General features: G+C 36.7%; 1 protein-coding gene and 1 long non-coding RNA gene across 3 annotated transcripts in view; one reads left to right on the top strand and one right to left on the bottom strand.

Annotated features, from left to right (window-relative positions):
• SMPDL3A (sphingomyelin phosphodiesterase acid like 3A) overlaps positions 1-14,504 on the top strand; it is a 33,167-nt gene extending 18,663 nt beyond the window's left edge. The window contains exons 6-9 of one of the 2 annotated variants that reach the window (XM_023538683.2): positions 404-584; positions 1,747-1,871; positions 8,798-8,951; positions 13,742-14,504. In XM_023538683.2, the coding sequence (XP_023394451.2) occupies positions 404-584; positions 1,747-1,871; positions 8,798-8,951; positions 13,742-13,752 (471 nt within the window). In that variant the 3' untranslated portion in view covers positions 13,753-14,504. Of the gene's footprint in view, positions 1-403; positions 585-1,746; positions 1,872-8,797; positions 10,286-13,741 lie in introns of those variants that run through there. The other variant, XM_010595307.3, reaches the window with a different exon arrangement.
• Positions 362-23,939, bottom strand: LOC111747630 (uncharacterized). The gene is made up of 3 exons (XR_002783615.2): positions 23,639-23,939; positions 10,208-10,385; positions 362-474 (listed from the first exon to the last, which is right to left on the bottom strand). It is a non-coding gene; the product is annotated as an uncharacterized LOC111747630 (long non-coding RNA).
• Positions 23,940-25,575: the final 1,636 nt, after the last annotated feature.

The raw sequence follows: 25,575 nt of genomic DNA on the forward strand, positions 1-25,575 counted from the left end.
TTATAACTTGAAGATGGTTTCCTGTGAAACACCTGACAACTTCTCTCTGTCATTGTTTTGTTTCGCTTTTACTGCTTTGAAGATCGATTGGCATCTCTAAATATAAAGAGAGCCCTATTTTAAAATTTGTGATCAAGGTCATAGTTATCTCCTCAACGGAATAGCTTAAATGAGACAAGAGCAAATATAGTGATTTTAAAATTTTTCTAAGTTTATCTCTTTTTTGTAATAAATAGGAGAGATGGTACATTCAGCTTCTAGATTTCAATTAATATATGTACTTTCAATCTTGGGCATCGAAATCCAGGTGCTATTTAAACCAAAAACCCAGTGCCGTCGATGCTATTTAGCTATGATAAATGTGCAGAACAATTCTCACTAGTCCTTGTGTTTCTTCTTCCAGGTGTACCTCATAGCACATGTTCCGGTGGGGTATCTACCCTTTTCAAGGAGCACCACGGCGATGAGAGAATACTATAATGAGAAATTGATAGATATTTTTAGAAAATACAGTGATATCATTGCAGGGCAATTTTATGGACATACACACAGAGATAGCATTATGGTTCTTTCAGATAAAAAAGGTAATGTGACAGTCTGTTTGAATCTCTCTAGTTTAAGATGCTTAAGCATAGCAAGGAAGATTCAGGAAAAATTTCATTATATCAAATTGCCAGCACCAGCCTTTTCTGAGTTATTTCAGATGGTTGTATGGTGAGTGTCTAATCATAAGATTAGGCCTTGTAATTGGATTTCTTCAGCAAGCATTCCTGTTAGTTCCATAGAGCCAGCTTCATTTAATTGTGGTCAGCAAAACCTCTGAAATGCTCCGTTCACCTGCTAGACTCAAGTTTTTTGACATGTTTTACTTCTAAGAATTTAAAAAGCCAAGCACCATTTATATCAATAGTTTGAAATAAAGTACATTAAGCTCTTAAAAACAATGAATTTTAGATTATCTACCGTTTTGAAGATTACTTCTGAATGAGGGCAGAAAACTGAGAGTTAACAAAATAGGACTTCAGATTTTATGCTAGTCAAAATAAAAATTAACATGCATTTTTTCAGCCATTGGAGAAATTTTCAAAAATGTTATACTCTTTCATACAGAATCAGTGGGTTTGGTAAAATGGCATTGTTTAAATGCATTTGACAGCTTTTTTTACTCAAAAGATATTTAGTCTTATAAAAAAAATACATGTATATGAATATGCATGTATATCTATCTATATATATGTATTTTATGTATATGTAAAACAAAGTGACACTAATCAAATTCTTATGTAATTATTGGAATACTTTTTTTGGTAGAGATGCAGAGCAAACTAGTTTTGTGTTTTGTGTGCATAAAATATTTCAAATATGCAGGAGCATAGAGAAGGATATGACAAATTTTCATGCACCCATCTCTTATTCAACACTTATCAAGACTTTACCTCATTTGCTTTACCAGATAATTTCAGCCTACATACTTCGATATGCATTGCTAAAATATATAGACATTAACTTACATAACGAAATAAACAGTAATTATTTGGTATTATCTAATACCAATCCATAGTAAAAATTCCCCAATTTTCTCAGAAATGTCTCTTTACAGTTGTTTCTTGCTGGTCAGGATCCATCAATGATTATACGTAATTTGGCTATGTCTTTAATCTCTTAATTTGAAACTTGTTCATATTTTTAGTACAGTTGAATTCTGTTGTTTTTTTTTTTTTTTTTTTAAACACATGCTTTGTCCAGGAAGTCCAGTGAGTTCTTTATTTGTGGCCCCTGCTGTTACTCCAGTGAAGAGTGTTCTAGAAAAGCAAACCAACAATCCTGGTGTCAGACTATTTCAGTATGATTCTCGTGATTATCAATTACTGGTAAGTTGGCACAGTTTTAGAATTGACTTCATATTTATGCATGTATTTGCAGTTTCCATTAGTTCAGTTGAATGTTTCTACGCATAGCTATATTGCTTTTGTTAGATGCCATAGAGTTGGTCCCCGACTCATAGTGACCCTGTGAATAACAGGATGAAACACTTCCTGGTCCTGTGCTATCCTCACAGTCCTTGTTATGCTACATAGCCCGTCATTGCAGCAACTGTATCAGTCCATCTCGTTGAGGGTCTTCCTTTCTTTTGCTGACCCTGTGTTTTACCAAGCATGCTTGTCCTTTTGCAGGGAATGGGCCCTCCTGATGACATGTCCAAAGTATGTGAGATGAAGTCTCACATTCCTTGCTTCTGGCTGTACTTCTTCCAAAATAGATTTGTAGTTCTTCTGGCAGTCCATGATATAGTCAATATTCTTAGCCAAGACCATAATCAAAGGCATCAGTTCTTCTTCAGTCTTCCTTATTCATTGTCCAGCTTTTGCATGCATATGAGGTGACTGAAAATACCATGACTTGGGTTAGGTGTACCTTAGTCTTCAAAAGAGCTCTTTTGCAGCAGATTTGCCTAATGCAATGGGTCTTTCGATTTCTTGACTGCTACTTCCAAGTAAAAAGAGATCCTTGACAACTTCAGTATTTTCTCTATTTATCATGATGTTGCTTATCAGTCCTGTTGTGAGGATTTTTATTTTATGTTGAGCTGTAATCCATATTGAAGACTGTAGTGTTTGATCTTCATCAGTAAGGACCTCAAATCCTCTTCACTGTCAGCAAGCAAGGTTGTGTCATCTGCATATTGCAGGTTGTTGATGAGTATTCTTCCAATCCTGATGCCCCATTCTTCATATAATCAAGCTTCTTGAATATTTGCTCATTATACAGATGGGATAAGTGTGGTGAAAGGATACAACCCTGACGCACACCTTTCCTGATGTTAAACCACACGGTATCCCCTTGTTCTGTCCGAACGAACGACTACCACTTGATCTATGTACAGGTTCCACATGAGCATAATTAAGCGTTCTGGAATTCCCATTCTTCACAATGTTATCCATATTTTGTTATGGGCCACACAGTCGAATGTCTTTGCACAGTCACTAAAACACAGGTAAACATCTTTCTGATATCCTCTGCTTTCAGCCAGCATCCATCTGACATCAGCAGTGATAATTCTCATTCCATGTTCTCTTCTGTATTCAGCGTGAATTTCTGTTGATGTGTAGCTGTAACCATTTTTATATTATCTTCTGCAATATTTCACTTATATAGCTATATGAGTTTTATAGTGAAATCTCAGAATTTCTTTATTCTTTTTGATGTTTGGAATGTTTGTCAGCACTTTCTAAGTGTGGGCTTAGGAAATTAACCGTTGGAAGGCTGTTTCTATGTCAGGACTTAAGATTTATTTAGATTGCACCCAATTTGGGCCTTGCCTGTGGACTTGTATACATATTTAAGCTTTTTACTAGGCCATGCTGTTGTTGCTGCTGTTGAGCTGATTCTGACTCATGGCAGCCCATAAGTGCCTAGTAGAACTTCTCTGCAAGGTTGTTAAAGCTGTGAACTTTCAGAAGAATATAGCCAGGCCTGTCCTCTGAGACCTCTGTGGGTGGATTTGAGCTGTCAACCTTTCAGATAGTAGTCGAGCGCTTAGCTCTTTGCACCACCCAGGGACTCCATTACTAAACCATAACCAAAACCAAACCCCTTGCTGTCGAGTCGATTCTGATTTATAGCATCCCTGTAGGTCAGGGTAGAACTGCCAATAGGGCTTCCAAGTCTGTAATCTTTATGGTGAAACCCTGGTGGCACAGTGGTTAAAAGCTCGGGTGCTAACCAAAAGGTCAGCAGTTTGAATCCACCGGGCGCTCCTTGGAAATTGTATGACAGTTCTACGCTGTCTTATAGGGTCACTGTGAGTTGGAATCGACTCGATGGCGGTGGTTAATGTTTATGGAAGTAGAGTGCTACATCTTTCTCCCACAGAGCGGCTGGTGGGTTCAAACCACTAGCCTTTCAGTGAACAGCTAAGCACTTAACCGGTCACTACCCATAAAACAAAACAAAACAAATCTAAAACCATTGCCATCAAGTTAATTCCAACTCATAGCAATCCTATAGGACAGAGTAGAGCTGCCCCATAGGGTTTCCAAGGAGCGGCTGGTGGATTTGAACTGCCGAAATTTGATTAACAGCCAAACGCTTAATGTCTGTGGCACCAGGGGGCCACCGTACCACCAGGACTCCTTAATTACACTTCACAAAAACATAACTTAGGAAGAGCGTAGGCTCTAGAACCATATTCTCTCAAGCTGTAGTACTTAACTTCTCTATGTCCCTTCTCCATAATACTACTTCTCCATAAAATAGGGATTAATATATTTACTGATTTCATTGAGTTGTTGTGAGGATTAAAGTGAGCAAATATATGTAAAGCATTTAGGAAAATGCTTGATCTATAGTAAATGTTCAATAAATGTTAAAAAAGAAGATTTAAAAAGAAAAAAACTCAGTTGGACATTTACCTGGGAGAAAAAAGTTCTGTGGAGCATGTACATGGCTCTATGCTTTAGATCAATTTAGCATCAAAAGGCTGGGCATTTAGTTTATGGATACTTCAGTTTGCGAAATTGCCCCTTTCCATAAATATAATTTGAAAAGAATCTATTATAACTGAAGTTTCTTTTAAGGAGTCCTGGCGACGCAATGGTCAAGTGCCCACCTGCTATGTAAGAAGTTCAAACCTACCAGCCGATCTGCAGGAGAAAAGACCTGGCACTCTGTTTCTGTAAATTTTTCAGCCTAGGAAACCCTACGGGGCAGTTCTGCTCTGTCCTGTTGGGTCCGTATGAGTTGGAATTGACTCAACAGCAAACAACAACAATAACAGCAACAAAGTCTCTATTGATTTAATTGCACTTTTTTTTAGATAAATTTAATAGGATATGGCTCTGTTATTCTGTAGAGCATATTTTCACAAAGTAGCTAGGGCAGGGGAAATCTGGTTTAATCTATAAATACCAGATTAAATGGGGAAATAAGACAATTGACCAATAAACTAGTCAAAAAGAATTCTTTTACAACTATTAGTTACCTGTGTTTGGATCTTAGCCTCAGATATATACGTGTGCATGTGTGTATGCACTGACATGGGAAGATGACTGAGATATAGCACTAAGTAAAACACTTTTTAAAAGTGAAAAACAATTTGTATAGTATGAATCTATTTTATGAAAAGTAAAAAAAAGTAAATTGGTATGGATATTCTAAATATTTATATTTATTTATCTTTTACCAAAATCAAACCCACTGCCGTCGAGTTGATTCCGACTCATAGCGACCCTACAGGACAGAGTAGAACTGCCCCATAGAGTTTCCAAGGAGCGCCTGGCGGATTTGAACTGCTGACCTCTTGGTTAGCAGCCATAGCACGTAACCACTACGCCACCAGGGTTTCCTATTTTTGTACATTAAGCCTAAAACAGCACACATTCTGGAGTGCTGGTAACTGTTTAACATCTGGTTCTCTGGAGGGGGGGAAGCCTTGATTTGTGGTGTTTACTGATTTCTGTGGTATAAACGTGCCTATTATGCTAATTTCAAGCTACTAAAGTGCTATCAGTTGACTAAAAACATTCCTGAAAATTTAAAAATTGTCTCTCATGAGCTAGTACAGCCATTACCCACACCACACTAATATATAATATTTTTCTTTTTATTGGATTAAATTTCTCAGCTGTAACCCAAAGGTTGGAGGTTCCAGCCTACTCAGCATTGCCTTTGAAGAAAGGCCCGGTGATCTCCTCCTGAAATATCAACCGTTGGAACCCCACGGAGCACGGTTCTACTCTGACACACACGGGGTCACCATGAGTCAGAGTGGACCCTATAGCAACTGGTTGTTGATTTATTAGCAGTGGTTATCTCTGAGGCGTGTGAATTAAAGGCTTTTTATTTTGTCCGCCTCTTGGGAAATGGTTTGGATTGTTTTCTGTGGGACCTTTCATGATAAATTGATTGAAATATACCCAGCAGATCATACACGTATTCAACAATTCCTACATGTACAGTTCAGTGACATTGGTTACATTCTTCATGTTGTGCATTCTTGCTATCTCACCTTATATTATTTTGCCTCATTGACTTATACTCACTGCCCATAAACGACTCATCTGTGCTTCAGAGTTACTTTTGTTAATTTGATCTGCAGTAGTTAAGAGCTATGGCTGCTAATCAAAAGGTCAGCAGTTCGAATCTACCAGCCACTCCTTGGAAACCCTATGGGGCAATTCTGCTCTGTCCTGTAGTGTTGCTCTGAGTCAGGACTGACTTAGCAGCAACAGGTTTGGTTTTTTGGTTTGAATAGATAATTCTTTGGGAGTGTGCAGTGCTCAAAGCTAACATTTTTTACTAATTAGGCTAAATGGCTGTTTAGATTGAAGATGACTTCAGGGGATAGTTTGAGTTTAAGGTTCAAAAATTTTCTTAGGACAACATATTTAGGAGTTCCTCTAGCCCCAATGGCATCAGTAAGTCTGGATTTTATAACAAATTTTAAATTCTGTTCCATATTTCCCCTTTTGACCAGGACTCATCCATTGAGTCCTTGATCAAAACATTCAGTAATGGTAGCTGGGCACCATTCAGTTCTTCTGAGTTCATGGCAGAGGAAGCAATAGTTTATGGAAGCAACTAGACCTGCGGTCCGGTTCCTTCTTTGGTTCCCGTGTCGTCTTCTTCCTCTGCTGCTCCAGGTGAATAGAGACCAACCGTCATATCTTGATTGGCCACTGGCTTTCAATACCCCGGGTACTACTTATTAAGCTGGAGGGTAGATCAGAAACTCTAAAAACAGTGTTATGTCAGTTGGCTAGACAGTCCCATAAAAACATGACCCTAAGCATTTGAACCAAGAGAACTAATTCCATGAAGTGTTTGGTTGTACCTAAGTGGTATCAGCAACTGGATCTTTCTATTGTTGTTGTTGCTGTAAAATTACATATAATACAACATTTGCCATTTCGCCCTTTTTCTGGTGCACAACTTAGTGATACCAGTTACATTAATCAAATTGTGTAATCACTACCCTTAGTCAATGCCAATATTCCCAACACGGTAGATATAAACACATTACTTCCCAGAGAATGAATCCCTTTCTCTCTTCCCATTCCTACCGCAGGTAACCACTAATAACCATTGGTCTCTATATATTTACCTATTCATGTCATTTCATATAGGTGAGGTCATACAGTATTTGACCTTTTGTGATTGACTTATTTCATTCAGCATAATGTCTTTGAGGTTTGTGCGTGTTGTAGCATGCATCAGGACCGATTTTCTCTTTATGGCTAAGTAGGATTCCATTGTATTTATGGACCATATTTTATATATTCATTCATCTGTTATTGATGGGCACTTAGGTTGTTCCCACCTTTTCGTTGCTGTGAATAGCTGCTATGAACATAGATGTTTTAGGTCCCTAGGAGTGGAAATGCTAGGTCATATGGTAGTCGTAGTTCTATTTTTAATTTTTTGAGGAGTTACCATACTGTTTTCCACAATAGTTGTACCATTTTATATTCCCACCAGCAATGGATAATAATTCTGATCTCCTCACATCCTCACCAACCCTTGTTATTTTCTGTTCTTTTTTTTTTTTTGGTAATCATTGCCATTCTAGTAGGGGTGAAGTGGCATCTCATTGTAGTTTTGATTTGCATCTCTCTAATGGCTAATGATGCTGAGCATCTTTTCATGCGTTTGTTGGCCACTTGCATGTCCTATTTGGTGAACCACTTGTTCATGTCCTTTGCCAGTTTTTGACTGGGTTATTTGTCTTTTTTCTATAAAATTTCTATAAAATATACTGTTGGAATTTTGATCGAGATTATGTTGAATCTATAGAACATTTTGGGTAGTACTGACATTTTCATAATATTAAGTCTTCCAGTGCATGAGCGTGGAATGTCTTTCCATTTATTTAGGTCTGTTTTAGTGAGTCTGTAGTGGCAGTGTTTTACAGTTTTCATTGTATAAGCCTGTACATTGCTGGTTAGGTTTATTCCTAAGTATTTTATTCTTTTAGGTACTACAAGGTCGCTATGAGTTAGAATTGACTTGACAGCAACAGGTTTTTTATTGTAAACGAACTGTTTTCTTGATTTCTTTTTCAGATTTCTCCTTGTTTGTATATATAAACCTAACTGTTTTGTGTGTCGATATTGTATCTTGCAACTTTCCTGAATTCTTCTATTAGTTCTAGAAAGTTTCTTGTGGATTCTCTGGACTTTTCTATATATAGGATCATGTCATCTACAAATAGAGATAGTTTTACTTCTTCCTTTCCAATTTGATTACGTTTACTTCTTTTTCTTGCCTTATTGCTGTGGTGTGGCTAGGACTTCCAGGATGATATTAAGTGGAAGTGGTGATAGTGAGCATCCTTTTCTCATTCCTGTTCTCAAGGGGAAGGCTTTCAGTCTTTCTCCATTGAGTATAACATTGGGTGTTGGTTTTTCATAGATACCCTTAATTGTGTCGAGGCATTTCCCTTGTATTCTTATCTTGTTGAGAGCTTTTATCAGGAAAGGGTGCTGGGTTTTAATGAATGCCTTTTTTGCATCTATTGAGATGATCATGTGGTTCTTCTCTTTTTTTTCTATTAATGGGGTGTATCACATTGATCGATTTTTGAAATATTGACGTTTTATTATTTTTAAGATTAAAAGAAGTAATGTAGATTTTTATCAAGAGACTCGTTTATTTAAAACTAATTCTCACTTGTTTTTTTTAAATGACCGAAACTCTCATTAAGTTAAGAATATTACTTAAATCCTAATAATTCTTCTTGTTGTGCAATGCTTTATACACCATGAGGTGAACCAGGCTTTGTTATTGTTTTTAACTATAGGATATGTTTCAGTATTACCTGAACCTGACAGAGGCTAATCTGAAGGGAGAATCCAACTGGAAGCTGGAGTACATCCTGACACAGGCCTATGACATTGAAGATTTGCAGCCGAAAAGTTTATATGGTTTAGCTAGACAATTTGCAGTCCTAGAAAGTAAGCAGTTTATAAAATACTACACTTACTTCTTTGTGAGTTATGACAGCAGTGCAATTTGTGATGAGAAATGTAAGACCTTTCAAATTTGTGCAATTATGAATCTTGATCGTATTTCCTACACAGGTTGTCTCCAACAATTTTCACTGTAGCACAATCACTAGTATTTCAAAGTTTGTGTTCATGGAAAATGTAATACTGCTCAGTTTTTGAAATCAGTTGGTGCAAATTGTTATGTAAATCTTTCTGAATTACTAACAGGGAAGGAAGAACTTCTGTCTTTGCTTTATTTTTTTACTATACCCAAATGTAAATATCTTTAGCAATCAAAATTTTTATTAAATTAAATATATTTAAAGTACCTGTTAGTAGAATGATGTTTGGATGTAAATATCCTAGCTTCCATGTTACACAATTATATCTAATTTATACTCTTGTTAAAACTGTCACCTGTCCAATAAAGCAAATGACTTCTAATTATGATGGGTTATTCTTAATATGATAATTTTCAGTCTCTTAATTCACTCTTGTTAAACCTTTCCATGTGTAAGTTCTAGCAAAAAAAAAAGGCTAGAAGTGTTTAAATCTCATGTGAAACTGAGGTTAAAGCTGTTTATGTGTTCCATCTACCGGTGGGAAAATACCAGGGTCTATTAGGGCCATCTCCAAGTCTGGAAAACATCACGGGACATATATTGCCTGGTTGCCTTCACTCAGTGTATGAAGGAGAGTCATTGTTAAGATGGCTAACTTTTTGCAATGTCACCAGTTGTCTTTACTGTAACTACAGTGCTAGCACAGGGCCTAGGACCTAGAGCAGGCCTGGTACCTAGTAAATACTTGTTGAAATGAATTGAAATACATGAATATTTCCCCAAGAAAATATGATCAGATGCAGTGGTGGCATTTTCTTTGTCACAATAGCCAAAGAAAGGATAAAATGAGCTTTTCATTCCCCCAATAGGATTTTTTTTAGGAATTCTGGCAGTGTAATGATTAGGAGATCAGCTGCTAACCAAAAGGTTGGCAGTTTGAATCCACCAGCTGCTGCCTGGAAGCACAATGGCAGTTCCACTTTGTCCTATAGGGTCACCATGAGTCAGAATCAACTTGACAGCAGCGGGTTTAATAGGATTATTTTTAGGGCTTTCCCGTGGCCTAAGCTGTCCTCTGCTTCCCAGCTAACTTGGAGAGCTAAAGTAGAAGAAGAAACAAGGGCCAGGCTGAGGGATAAAAGGGAGGAGAAAACTGCGTACCACAGTGTCTGGCTTGCTGGAGAGGACGCACAGTCAGCAACCTTGGGTCAGCCGGTGAGAGTGGACTCATCATCTTTGCAACTGGGACTGGTTTGACACCACTTAAAGAAAGGCCTTGTAGATATGAGATCTCAGCGTAAAACCGGTTCTGCCTGATTTCCAGATCTCCTTTCCAGGGCTGAAAAAATAAATGTTACAAAATAAAAATATTATATCTAAGAAACCATCAATGAACAAATCTGTCTTTTGTTTTTTAGGTTTTTTTAAAAAAGTAAATTAGTAGGTTTTGGAAGTGAGAATGCCAAAACAAAATTTCATTCCGATACAGTAATCACATCCTTTAGAAATCATCATGTCTGCACTTAGATTTGCAGTTGGTTTTTATAAATGACTAGATCATGTATTCTTGTATAGGCAGAAGTTCTAAGAAAACAAGTTTGCATTATATAAGGAAAACGTAAAAACAGTAATAAATAAAGATGGCGTGAGCTGCCTAGGGCCATGAGTGCCCAGCTTGAGAAGTGAAAAAACTTGGACATGTAAGGTTATCCTAAAGGAAATTCCTGCATCTGCTGGAATGTTGGGCACTGACTATTTAAGGTCCTTCCCACATAATTCTTACTGTTTAAATTTTTAATGGTACCTATTTTGTATCCAGTTTATTTTCATTTTAAAATCAAAATAAATGATCTTAAAGTTCGAGTAATGTTTATTTTATCACTAGTTAAATGAGTATTTCTACTCTAAAGTCAGAACATTTTCCAATTATTTACTTCAGATTGTGTTCAGATCTATAATACATTTTATTATGCCTGCAGTAAAGCATGTCTTGATTTGCCTCTCTTTAATGATGAGGCTTTGGCAAATTCATAAATTACATTCCATTTGGATTTTTTTAAACTTCTGCTTTAAAACCGGTTTTGTTTCATTGTTTAGCCACATCTTGGTAGGGAAGAAGGGAATTAAGGGTAAGTGTTGAGGAGAATGGGAGAAAGTCTTTAAGAAGGGTCATTTATTTTAAGTAGATAGATGAGTTTGAAGGAGAAATATACCTGAATTATATGTACTATAATTTAATAATTTAATGTATACAATAATAATTATATTATTATAATTGTATTATATGTATTATATGTATGAAGACTAAGGTGTGCCTGAGCCAAGCCATGGTATTTTCAATTCCATCATATGCATGCAAAAGCTGGACAATGAATAAGGAAGACTGAAGAATTGTTGCCTTTGAACTGTGGTGCTGGCAAGGAATATTGAATATACGATAGACTGCCAAAAGAATGAACAAATCTGTCTTGAAAGAAGTACAACCAGAATGCTCCTTAGAAGCAAGGATGGCTAGACTGTGTCTTACATACTTTGGACATGTTACCAGGAGTGATGAGTCCCTGGGGAAGGACATCACGCTTGGTAAAGTACAGAGTCAGCGGAAAAGAAGACCTTTAACGAGGTGGATTAACACAGTGGCTGCAACAGTGAGCTCAAGCGTAACAACGTTTGTAAGGATGGCACAGGACCAGGCAGTGTTTCGTTCTGTTGTGCAAAGGGTCCCTATGAGTCGGAATTGACTGGATGGCACCTAACAACAATTAGAGGTTATACTGAAATATCCGCTCAGACGATTTTTTTTCCAATTCACAATAGTCAGAGTCTCACATATGAATCTTCACGTGTTTTATCACAAACCAGGCTACTCACTCACTCCTCTCACACGCATTGTGTTATTGAAACGACTTGTTTATGCTTGCTTAAATTCATTCTCTTCCCTTTGCTCCAGAGATTATCACCACCTTGAAATTTGTGTTCTTCATTACTGTAAAGGCTTTGATAATTTTACATGTACTCACACACACACACACACACACGTACGCACAAAACCAAACCATACACATGTGCCTCTAAAAGGTCCCTAGTATTTACTTAAATGTTTTAAATTTAATATGAATTATATCATACTATATAAATCCCTCTAGAACTTTTCAACTGTTTTGTTTATGAGATTTAGCTATGTTCTAGTTTATTCATTTATTTCAATCACTACTCCATTGTATGAAAAAATACCATAATTTATATATACAGTAAATCCTGGTGGTGTAGTGGTTAAATGCTACGGCTGCTAACCAAAGGGTCGGCAGTCAAATCAACCAGGCGCTCCTTGAAAACTCTATCGGGCGGTTCTACTCTGTCCTATAGGGTTGCTATGAGTCGGAATTGACTCGACGGTGCTGGGTATATATACAGTAGTTTGTGGATACATATTTTATGAAACTTGAAAAACTTTTCCAAAATACTTGTGGAAAAAGAAAGAAGAATAGCCAACATAGTTCTGTAGCCAATAGCTGTTTTGTAAAAGAGGGACCAGGTGGGGGTATTTGCTATACCAGTCATCAAAATTTATTATAAATATATAGTAATTTAGACAGTGTGATACTGGCACAAGGGTAGACAAGAAGACCAGTGGAACAGAACAGAGAACCCACAATACCAAGCCTTCCCAATCATGAACTTTGTATTTTATATATACCCATTTATATATAGGCCTTATTTAATATTTTTCAAGACAGTTTGCAAATTCTCTCCATAAAGTTTGTGCACATCTTTTGTTAGATCTATTGCCAGGCACCTTAAAGTATTTTTGCTATTGTGAATGGCATCCTTTTTTTAAATTAAAAGATTAATTTCCGTATTTTGGTTGAACTCTCTTACTAGTTCCCATAGTTTGTAAATTCTCTTAGGTTTTTGTTACAATCATATGTGAATAATAACAGGTTTTTTTTTTTTTTTAGTCCATATGCCTTTTTTTTCCTTTTGAACTGTGTTCATTCAGACTTCCAGTAAAATGTTGAATGGAGGTATTGATTAGTGGGCATTCTTGTCTTATTTTTGATTGTACCATGAAGTATGTTATTCGTTGCAGAATTTTGGCAGACACATTTATCAGGTTAAGGAAGTTTTATTTATCATTTGCTAAAGTTTTATTTATCATTTGCTAAATGTTTTTTCTTTTTAAGTCATGAATGTTGAATTTTATTGAATGCTCTATATGTATCTACTAAGATTATCTTTTTTTTCTTCTTCACTAATCATTAAATATACGGGATGAGGTACAGAGATAAATCAAGGATGACTCCTAGATTTTTGACTGGTGCAACTGGTAGCTGGTGGTGTCACTGAGGGAGTGGGGTTACTAGGAGAGGAGAGGGCTGGTGAAGGGGGACCAACAAGCGTGTCACTGTGTGTTACAACTAACCCAGTCTACCCAAGAGTTCTTCTAGTTCATTAAATATCTTGCTATTCTAATCATCTCTAATTTGAGATTCTAATCATCTCTAAATTGAGGACTTCAGAATTTCTTTTTAAAAACAAATTAGTATTCAAGAAAGGAGTAAAACCAACACAGATTCAATATGCTAATATGATTGTTTCTACAATATTTAAATTTTGTTAGGAATAAACATGACTTGCTTATAGAAATTATATTACCTACCTTTCTTCTTACTGGTTCTGTTTAAATTGTTCTAGGTAAATGTTGAAGACACTTAAAAATAGTATGAATTCAATTCTGGATGTACTCACACATAGGGCCACCACGAATCTGAATGAACTTGTCAGCAACCGGTTTTCTGACGTATTGTTTTAGTGAAGAATGGATTTCCTCATCCTACTTGGACTCAAATAGCAATCGCCTACTTAGATTGCTTCTCCTGGGAGCAATTATGTGTATTAGTATAATGTGGGTAACCATTCCATGGAACACGGGAAGAAATAACAAAATGATAAGGATCATATTTAGTTTATAAATTTTTAGTTTTTAAGATATACATGAAGGTCCTGTTTTACAAAATTATCGTCATTAAACTTCAGTATTATTCAGCATCCTTATTTTAATAAAATTTATTCTTTTCTGTAACACAGTAGGCCTTGTGTATCTGCAGGTTCCTTATCCCAAGAGTCAACCAACCACGGATGGAAAATATTTTTAAAAATGTTACATTGTTGCTGACGTGTACTATGATGGTTGGGTCTGTACTGAACATGTACAGACACTTTTTTCTTGTCATTATTCCCTAAACAATACAGTATAACAACTATTTACATAGCATTTACATTGTATTCGGTATTATAAGTAATCTAAAGATGATTTAAAGTATGTGGGAGGATGTGCGTGGGTTATGTGCAAATACTACATTATTTTAGGTAAGAGACTTGAGCATCCTTGGATTTTTGGTATCTGCGCGGGGAGAGGGGCCCTGGAACCAAACCCCCGCGGATACCAAGGCACAACTATACAACTGTATATGTCTGTTCCTCAATTTAAAAAATTAAATTAGTACAAAACTTTTCTCTTTTACTGTAAAAATTTAGGGGTTTTTTTTTTTTTTTTTTTGCATCCTGTTCTTACAAAATACATTCCCTTTTGAAAGTTTTACATCCCCAAACTTCAAGGACTGATGATTTAGGAAGATGGCTATGGATGTCCCCTGACCATTGCTTTGCAGGCCTAGAAGAATTCTTTTCACACAAGACCTGGGACTGATGTGACCCTATTGGTTTTTGTAGCTTCAGTGAGGTTCCTATTTCTCCTACAACCACCCCACATTCTAGTTATAATAGACTGTTGGCCAGTTCCTAAATACAAGTGCAATTGTTCATTCCTTCACCTTTGCTCATGTTGTTTCTTTTATCATTCTAAATTCCCATATTTCTTCCTCTCTCCCACTATTATTTATTCTAACAGGCCCTATGTAGAAATTACCTCCTTTGTCAAAACTTACCTAACCTGTTCAGGCAAATTTAATCTTTCCTCCTTGGGCTACCACAGCACCTTATTTGAAATCATAATGCCATTGATCACACCTCCTTTTCTCTATTTCCCTGTCCTCTGTTAGTTATGGGCGGGCAGAGAATCTGCTTTCCACAACCTTGATCCCATTGCCTAACCCAATGCTTGATAAACAAGTAAACGAGCAATAAGCAGTGTGGAATGAATGAAATTGTATTTATTTTCAAGGATGTTTTTCTCAGTGTCTTGCTGATACCTAAATTACTTTATGAGTAGATAAATTTTACCATTGCACAGCAGAGATTAAAGGCTTATGCTGGCAATGTTTGGCTGAGGCAATACATTGACTGAAGCTTACTTATATGACAGTGTAATGAGTTTATTAGTCAGCGATCCCACATGACTGACAGCACCCTCATTCCAGTTTTGACATAGAGGATGGGATTCTGGTATTTGTGGGTTGGAAAAGGGAACTGAGGAGGGAGATGGGGATTTCAAGACACAAGAAAAGATGGTTAGCATATCCTCTCTCATGGTCATGAAGAAGGTTTAGTGAGTAGGAGGCCATTGGGAAGTCTTATTATTAGGTGACGAAGGTAAGGGCTTCTAGTTAGAGGCATTTGAGGTCTGATCCCAGCTTTTCCACTTTTTGAAATTACAATCAAGGTGCTTACCTATCTGGATTCAGTTTTTCTCATCTGTTAAATGAGTGTTAACATGTAATTTGTAACGTTGTGGGGATTAAATGACATAATGAGTGTAAAGTGCACACCTCATTTCCTGGACTATAGAAAGCATTATGTAAATGTTATAAATATTAACATTGTTTTTAATATTATTGGAGCCCTGGAGGCATAGTGGTTAAGAGTTTGGCTGCTAACCAGAAGGTTGGCAGTTGGAAGCCACCAGCTACTCCTTGGAAACCCTGTGGAACAGTTCTACTCTGTCCTATAGGGTTGCTATGAGTCCAAATCGGGGAACACGTTTGATTTTGGTTGGTCAAAGAGTACAGAAAATGGAGGTCGAAGTTAAACCTTACACTTTTCAGTCCTGCTCTGGGGAACATTTAGTTCATATCCAAATAAAGCCATCAGAACTATATTTTTATATGGCACCACTCTCTCCACAAATGTTACTGAGCTTCTTTAATGTGAGAGGCATGCTTTTAGGTACTTGGAATACAGCAGCGATCAAAACAGACCAAGATTCATGCCTTGTGGCACTTGCTCTAGCATTGCCCATTATAAGGTGTGTGTGTGTGTGTGTGTGTGTGTGTGTGTGTGTGTGTGTACAGCTTAGTGGAGACACTGATTGCCTTTCAACCACATCAAACACACCAAAAACCTAAACCAAACCCATGTCTTCGAGTTGATTCCAACTCATAGTGACCCTATAGGACAGAGTAAAACTGCCCCGTACGGTTTCCAAGGAGTGACCAGTGGATTTGAATTGCTGACCTTTTGGTTAGCAGCCCAGCTCTTAACCACTACACCACCAGGGCTCCACATCACTCATAATAAAAACAAATTCAACAATTAACATATTTGAAACTGGGTCACTTTTATTACATTGGACTTCATTCCCAGAGAACTAACTACTAGGGGCTATGTTTTTTTTTTTTTTTTTTTTTTTATGACTATCATGGGAACTCTGGTGGCATAGTAGTTAAATGCTACAGCTACTAACCAAAAGGTCAGCAGTTCAAATCCACCAGGAACTCCTTGGAAACTCTCTGGAGCAGCTCTACTCGGCCCTATAGGGTCACTGTGAGTCGGAATCGATTTGATGGCAACAGGTTTGTTTTGTTTTGTTTTTTTATGACTGTCATGTCACAAAGCAAAAGTGTCAGAAATATTGACAACCATATTACAAAGACGTACATTTAAGACTTAAATATTTGGGATAAATGGTGAACAGTTATTAAAATAACTGCTTTGTCTGAAACCATGTGATTACATAAACATGGAAATGATAATCACAATATGGAGGAAAAACCCAATTTCCTATTTAATCTCTCAGGCAGATTTTGTTTATTATTTTGCTGATCAGTATTGAGGTACCTGTCTGATACTAACAAAATCCCCTTTTATGCATCTGTCTTGAAAACATTTATTCTCAGATCAGCCAGGCAGCAATGGAATTGTGCCTGGAACAATGACTAGTGTTACATGGAGCATTTTGCTGTAGTGTTCACTTGTCTTCTTTCCTGTTAAGCTAGCGAATTGCTGCCAAGAGGTGTCAAAGCACCATAGCAACAGCCTGAGAATCTTCTATTCACCTGACAATTCATTAATCACCTTTTCTCTTCAAATCTAGCTAGTATCTTTAGCTGGAATCTATGTGGTTTCTTATGATCCTTTATTTATTTGGGAAGGATTATTACGGGGTCGCCATAAGTCGGAATCGATTTGACAAGAAGGGATTTGATTTTTGGTATTGGTAGCATTCATTTTAGAATATATGGATACAAAAACAATTTTTTAAAACACTTTAAAAATTCAAAATACCATCTACTTTATACCATGTATGTTTTAATGGGTATGTTTGGTATACCAGAAAGGACCAAAATCTCTCCTTCAGAATATTTATGCTTTAGAAGCCAGTCAGGATCTTTTCTATAATAGTACGTTTAAGATGCTATTCTTCATCTTCAGTTGTGGGTGGTGGGCCACAGAATATTAAATTTGGGGGCTCTTGTTTAGAGATTACAATGTGTATTTAAGTTGCTTATATGTTCAACAAATATTTTATGGAAAAGGAAGAGTGGATTCATACATTTATTCATGAAACATTTTCTTAGTGCCCATTTTTGTTCAGGGCCTGTGCTGGGTATAGGGCACAAGGTAAGTGAAGCATGAAACAAAAGGTAAGATACACACATAAGCAGGTACTTTAAAGATTATCAGAGTAGAAAAACTGTATTGATTTAGCTGTTACATTTTGCCCAGTTCTTTGTAGTTCCTGATTTTGCCTTCAATCAAGGATTTAACAAGTATACTAAACTTATTTTTTATTGTCATAATTATTTTATAAATACTGCCCTCTTCTGAGTCTTAAGAATGGTAAGATTTTTGTTTGCTTCCTTTTTCTATTGCAGTTTTGTATAACATCTGTGATGGAAATCCTGGTGGCACAGTGGTTAAGAGCTACAGCTGCTAACCATAAAGGTTGGCAGTTCAAATCCATCAGGCACTCCTTGGAAACCCTATGGGGCAGTTCTACCCTGTCCTACGGGATCGCTATGAGTCAGAATCAACTCGACGGCAACAGGTTTTGGTTTTCTTTTTTTTTGGTAATGGACTTTTTCTGCCATGTAGATTCTCTTCTTTTATCTTCTTTTCTGAGAAGAAATACACCCAGTTCTGGATTTTACAGAATGCCTTCTACATACTAGGTGCTATTTTAGGCACTGGGGATAGAGAGGGAAAAATCCCTGCCTTTTTGGAGCTTATGTTCTTGTAGTTGTGCCTCTTAAGCTTATTCTGTGAATTCAGGAAGTGGCAGTGAGATGAGTTGCTAGACAGATGCCATTTGACCCTGAAATCCAACCTGAAAAACTTTCAGCATATTTAAACCCATTGCTGTCGAGTCAATTCTGACTCATAGTGATCCTAAAGGACAGGGCAGAAGTGCCCCATCGAGTTTCCAAGGAGGGCCTGGTGGATTTGAACTGCAGACCTTTTGGTTAGCAGCCGTAACTCTTAACCAGTACACTACCAGGTTTCCTTGGCAGATCTAGTAAACTTCAATGTTTAGTGTTAGTATCAGTTCAAACTATTTGAATATTTATTCATCCCTCTTAAGAAAATTTAAATTGTTAAATAAAACTGTACAGCATTTCTATTTATTTCCTACTTGGTCTTTCAAAATAATAATTCCTGTAGTACTTTAATATTTTAAAAGCATTTTATTCTATGTACCACATTATTTATGGGCAGAGTTGGCTCAGAAAGGTTAAGTAACTTGCTCATAAAAAAAGAAAATTGCTCATAGCATATGGCTAATTAAGTAAGGCAGCTGAAACTTAAACGCAGGCCTTTCGAATTCATTTTGAGTACTGTTTTCACTATATAAGCACATTTGCAGTTTCCAGCACTTTCCACACTGATGTATAATGCATTAGATTTATAGGGCAACATAAACTCTTCCACCAAAACATTTTCAGTTATTCATTTCACAATTGAGTTAGACAATCGATTTTCCCCCAAGATTGCTTGTATTTCAGAATGCTGTTTTGATTTAGTAAGCGTCTTTACTCTGTCCTGTTAGAATGTGTCTGTGCTCAGAGCTGAGTAACAGAAGACATTTTCCTGATGCTACATGCCTCTTTAGGAGGAAACACTCGCTTTATTGTTACCAGAGGCTCAAAACACTACCAACAGTAAGGCAGCCTGAATCTTTCTTGACCTGCTTCTATTAAACTTCTGCTTTGTATCTTTGTTTCCTTTTTCTTCTGAACAAGACATAAAGAATCACACAAGGAAGTGATTATTCTTTTTCTATTATTTCAGAGTGGGTAAAATACAAGTTTTTCCCGCCTAAGAATTTTCTTAAAACTTGTTTTTTCTAAATTCGTTATGTCATTACTTTCGAGTATATTGTTAGAAAGCCTTCTTCTGTCTTTTAACAACTCAATATATACTTGGTGGGACTCAGTCAATTATTTCTTTAATGTGTGCTTTTTTTTTAAGCATCTATTTTATTCAAGGTCCAGAATTTGTTCCTATAAACTTGACCACTCCAGTTTATGGAATGTTTTTCAAATTTCTGCACTGGTCCTGGATTACCAAAGTGCCCCAGAATATCTGATATTAAAAAGAGATCCATCTCTTGAACACGACTCCATCAATCTCTTTGTTTACAAACCAAAAACAAAAAACAAACCGTTGCCTGTTGATGTCAAGTCAATTCCCGACTCATAGCAACCCTATAGGACAGTGTAGAACTGCTCCATAGGGCTTCCAAGGAGTGGCTGGTGCATTTGAACTACCAATCTTTTGGTTAGCAGCTGTGTTCTTAACCACTGAGCCACCAGGGCTCTAGGTTTGTATGAAAAAAAAAACACACACACACAGATTGTATTGGGGGAAAAAACATATATAGTTTATATTATGCCCCAGAACTTTCTTAGGAAGCAGAAAATAATAATTGCTCTACATACATATACTTATATACATATTAAGGTACTCTCATGAGAGGAAAAGCTTTTCACTCAAGGATATGTGAGCAGGAAAGAAATACTTTTGTTTTTCCTAAGAAGTTAATTGATAAATTATGGTATATTCACACAATGAAGTGCTATGCATCAATAAAGAACAGTGATGAATCTGTGAAACATTTCATAACATGGAGGAACCTGGAAGGCATTATGCTGAGTGAAATTAGTCAGAAGCAAAAAGACAAATATTGTATAAGACCACTAATATGAGATCTTGAGAAATAGTTTAAACTGAGAAGAACACATTCTTTTGTGGTTATGAAAGGGGGGGGAGGGAGGGTGGAAGAGGGTTATTTCCTGATTAGATAGTAGATAAGAACTACTTTAGGTGAAGGAAAGGACAACACTCAATACAGGGAAGGTCAGCTCAACTGGACTGCACCAAAAGCAAAGAAGTTTCCGGGATAAACTGAATGCTTCAAAGGTCAAGGGAGCAAGGGCAGGGGTTTGGGGACTATGGCTTCAGGGGACATCTAAGTCAATTGGCAAAATAAATTCTATTAAGAAAACATTCTGCATCCCACTTTGAAGTGTGGCATTTGGGGTCTTAAATGCTAACAAGCAGCTATCTAAGATGTATCAATTGGTCTCAACCCACCTGGATCAAAGGAGAATGAAGAACACTAAGGTCACAAGATAATTATGAGCCCCAGAGGCAAAAAGGCCCACATGAACTAGAGACTTACATCATCCTGAGACCAGAAGAACTAGATGGTGCCCAGCCACAACCGATGACTGCCCTGACAGGGAGCACAACACAGAACCCCTGAGGGAGCAGGAGAACAGTGGGATGCAGACCCCAAATTCTCATAAAAAGACCAGACTTAATGGTCTGACTGAGACTAGAAGAATCCCAGAGGTCATGGTCTCCAAACCTTCTGTTGGCCCAGGACAGGAACCATGCCCGAAGACAACTCATCAGACATGGAAGGGACTGGACAGTGGGTTGGAGAGAGATGCTGATGAGGAGTGAGCTACTTGTAATAGGCGGACACTTGAGACTGTGTTGGCATCTCCTGTCTGGAGGGGAGATGGGAGGGTAGAGAGAGTTAGAAACTGGCAAAATGGTCACGAAAAGAGAGACTGGAAGGAGGGAGTGGGCTGACTCATTAGGGGGAGAGCAAATGGGAGTATGGAGTAAGGTGTATATAAGTTTACATGTGAGAGACTGACTTGATTTGTAAACTTTCACTTAAAGCGCAATAAAAATTATTTAAAAAAAAGTTAATTGAGTTGCATGTTTGATAAAATTGCACAGGTATTTCAGTACATTAAAAGATAAAAAAATGAGACACGACACAGTGTAAACTCTCTTTTTAATTTCTACTAATAGAATTTTTTTCAGAAGATATTGAAATGATTTTTCAACTATCACAGGAATAATTAACTCAAGCAAGTATCATCAATGGATGCTGAAACAATTAGGTAAAAACTTGAGGAGAAACAAGGTATTACATTATCTCCAAATATTTCACTACAGATTACAAATTAATTACAAAAATGTAAATGGTCACTTTACAGTGGAGAAGCCTGGCAGATGCTACCTCAACCAAGTATTTCCAGTTAACGTCACTAAAAATGGGACAGAAAGACGAGCCTCCTGTTGTGATGTACACCTGCCTAAAATATGTAAAATGAGCATAGACATAAGAAACACCAAACAACACACTGAGGGATCTATAAAACAATTGGCCTGTAGTCTTCAAAAACATCCATGTCATGAAAGACAAAGAAGGAAAGACCAAGGAATTATTTCTGGTTAAGGAGAAATGACAAGTAAACACACTGCGTAATCCTCAGTTGGGACAAGAAATTTCCATAAAGGACCTCATTGAGATAGTTGGCAAAAATTGAAAATAAATAGTATATTATATAATATGGTATTAATATTAAGTCTCCTGAATTTGATAGTTGTAAGAAAATGTCCTTATTCTTAGGATACATGCCGAAGTATTAAGTATTTAGGGATAAAGGACATGGTATTTGCAACTAATTCTCAAATTGTTCAGAAAAGAAAGTAGTGTATATATGTACACATATAATCAAACCCAAACCAAACCCATTGCCCTCAAATCGATTCATACTCATGGCGACCCCACGTGTTACACACTACAACTGCCCCATAGGATTTTCTTGGCTGTAATCTTTACAGAAGCAGATCACCAGGCCCTTCTTCTGAGGTGCCGCTGGGTAAGTTTGAACCACCTACCACTTGGTTGGTAGCCAAGTGCAAACCATTTGTGCTACCCAGGAACAAGTACATACATATACATACATATGTATGTGTAAAATAAAAGATTAATAAAATAGAATAAAGTGTGAAAAAGTTAATTCAAGAAAAACATTCGAGCTAATTAAAAATACAAAACACATAAAGCAATAGAAAGCAAAAGTTGTTCAGACTGCAATGGTGGTTTTTTCTCTAGTTTGTGTCTTGAGAAATTATGTAACATGCTGAGTGATCAAGATTAAGGACAAAATTTCGAGGCTTCTTTTTTCATCCTCCTTTTACTACGGCAAACTCTCTAAAACATCCATTTTCTTCCTTTAGTGTCATAAACTATTTCTTAATTGTTTTAGGTAGTGTATGAAATTTCACATAGGATGCAACAATTGTTTTCCTGATGTTTTTTTCTCTCTCTGGCTATGTTCTCCATTTAGGCAGACTATTTTGTTGCTGTAAAACAACACTGGATTTCATACCACACCGTCCCTGGGGTCTTTGTGTAATCTCCATTCACACTCCACATATTTGGCATTGCCTCTAACGAGGGTGCCAGTGCCCTGGTAACTCCTTGTAACTGAGTGCACAATGGAAATTACATGGATGATTCTTCCAGTGGCCTGTTGTAAGGTAATCCGCTTTCACTCCAGACTTTCTCGTCAAGGTGGTGGGGATTAGATGCTGTAAGCACAGGGCAGAATATATTAGCTCTCTCAAAAGGCCGAGTTCAGGATTTGTATGAATCCTGTATCTTATTTTGTCACAGCTATTTTCAGTTTTTTTTTTTTTTTTCCCTGAGCCTTTAAAATGGATAATCTTGCTTAGCACAGGTTCTTTCACTTTCAAAATCTCTTTAAGGCATTCTGATTCCTCTACAGAAATGATCTAGAAGAAAATACTGCTTTCTTTCCCATATTAATTTGGCAATGAGTAGCTAGAAGTTATACGGCTGGAAGCTGCATTTTCTTGGAGAAGGAAGACTGTGGCTCTCATGATTTTTTTTGCTTTGAAGCTTAGGAAAAAAAAAAGGGGATAAGGAAATATAAAGATTTCTTATGTGTGTATATGGTGGTGATTACCTAAAGTTTTTACGCAAAATCAATTAAATACACTAAATACACTCATTTATGTTTTCAAAATTTGTTATGTGCTACTGATTAAAAAAAAAAAAAAGGTTATCATGAAAGAACTTACCCAGTATGACTGTAAAGAGCATTTTCACGATATCATCAGCGAACAGACATTTTCGTCATTTCCCATTCCTTCGTGCTTGCTAAGTCATTGTTGCTGAAAGAACTGCGTTCTTCAGCAACAGATTTTGTTGTTCCCACTTTCTAAGGCAGAGCTGTAAGGCAGGCTGAATCGTCCCCACTGAGTCTCTTTTGCTATCAGTCCCCATAAGCATGTATCCTTTTGACTGTATTTCTCTTTCAAGTATGTCGAATTTATAATTAGTGGCATTTGCGCTACTGTATTTCAAGGAAGGTAAGTTTGAAAACCTGCCTTTTGTTACAAACCAAAAGGCTCTCTGGGGGTGGAGGTAATCACATAAAGACCTCCTTGTAGCTTGTAATCAATTGGGGCTTTGCCCCAAAGTCCAAGAAATGGTTAGATTTTTTCGCAAGCCTGCCATTCCTTTTGTGTTTGTCTGAATATAGATGGAAGGGCTTGATGAAATTCTCAATATTTATTCTATCTTTAAAATTATGTGATCAGAGTAGCATTGAAGCCTGAAAACAGTATAGTTACATGCCTAGATAATGATGACAATGTAGCACTCTTCTAAAATGTATCTGCCTAAGGAAGTACCTTTGATAAAACCATCAAGCCAGTTCTTTTTCACTGTGCTATTCATTAACATCTTCCTCCCATTTTATTTAAAAAAAAAAAAAGTATTTTTCTCACCCACCAATGATTTTTTTATTATACATGACCTCTGGTGTAAAAATTTTCCAGATGCTAAATAAAGGGACACTCAGAAATATTACAATATTGGGAAAGGAAGTACCTCTAATGTCTAGATAACAAATCCTTTGGCAGATCAGGTGGTTTCTAATTCTTCGCTTTCAATGTGCTGACAGATTATTGAAAACACATTTTATGATAGCTCATTATGGGATTTTTATGAGTAATTTGAAAAGAATTAAAAAAATGGATTAACATTTTTATACTAAAGTTACTTTTTTCCGTCTATTCATTTACGTAAATAATGTCATTCAGTACTTATATCCATAAATATTTGATATAAAATGAACACTCAAATTTGTCTTATTCTAGAAATATGGTGTATCTTTAATATGTAAACTAATTTGAGAAACAACAACTCCACCATCAATCTCCATAACAGTTGCTCTGGTAGACTCCATTATTGGCCCCAATTCTTCATTCTTTCCTTGCTTTACCTTGAAACTTTGCCTTTCTTCCCACAAAAAAATGTAGACTATATTTTCCAACTCCTTGCCTCTGGGTTTAACCTTGTGATTGCTTTGACTAATAGAATTGGGTAGAAGTGACAGTATGCCAGTTCTGAGCCTAGCCATCAAAAACTCTTGCATGTTACTACTTGCTTTCTTATGCTTCTCCATAGCCATGCAAGAGTTGTGTAGGCTAGGTAGCTGGTCCCAAGAGAAGGATGAGAGACATATTTCCTATGTGATGAGAGACATGTGGAGCAGAATTATCCCAGACAAGCTGCCCAAACCAAGATCAGCCTAGAGCAGAGCTTACTCCAACTGACTCATAGGCACATGAGCTAGAACAATAAATTATTGATTTAATCTAAGAGTTCTGGGGTACCAGAAGCAATCACTAACCAATAGACATGTTTAATAATTACCAATAAATTTTTGTAATTTTGGTGAATTGTTTACTATTAGTAAAGGAAATATGAACAAAATTCATAATACATGTTTTAATATTTAAAGCTTTCTGGTCACAGGAAATTAAAAAATAACTTATTTACTTATTTTTGTTAAAGTATGATAGAGCAATCAACATTTGAGTAAAATAAAAGTATATTACATTTGAGTTAAAGTGGAATGAAAATATAAGTTCAAGGAATAAAAGGGATGAAGTAACATTCTTTCTGTTCAAGAAGAGGTAGATCATATATTTTTTAAATGAATAATTAC

Source organism: Loxodonta africana, chromosome 1 (assembly GCF_030014295.1).
Source record: "Loxodonta africana isolate mLoxAfr1 chromosome 1, mLoxAfr1.hap2, whole genome shotgun sequence".
In the NCBI taxonomy this organism is placed as follows: domain Eukaryota; kingdom Metazoa; phylum Chordata; class Mammalia; order Proboscidea; family Elephantidae; genus Loxodonta; species Loxodonta africana.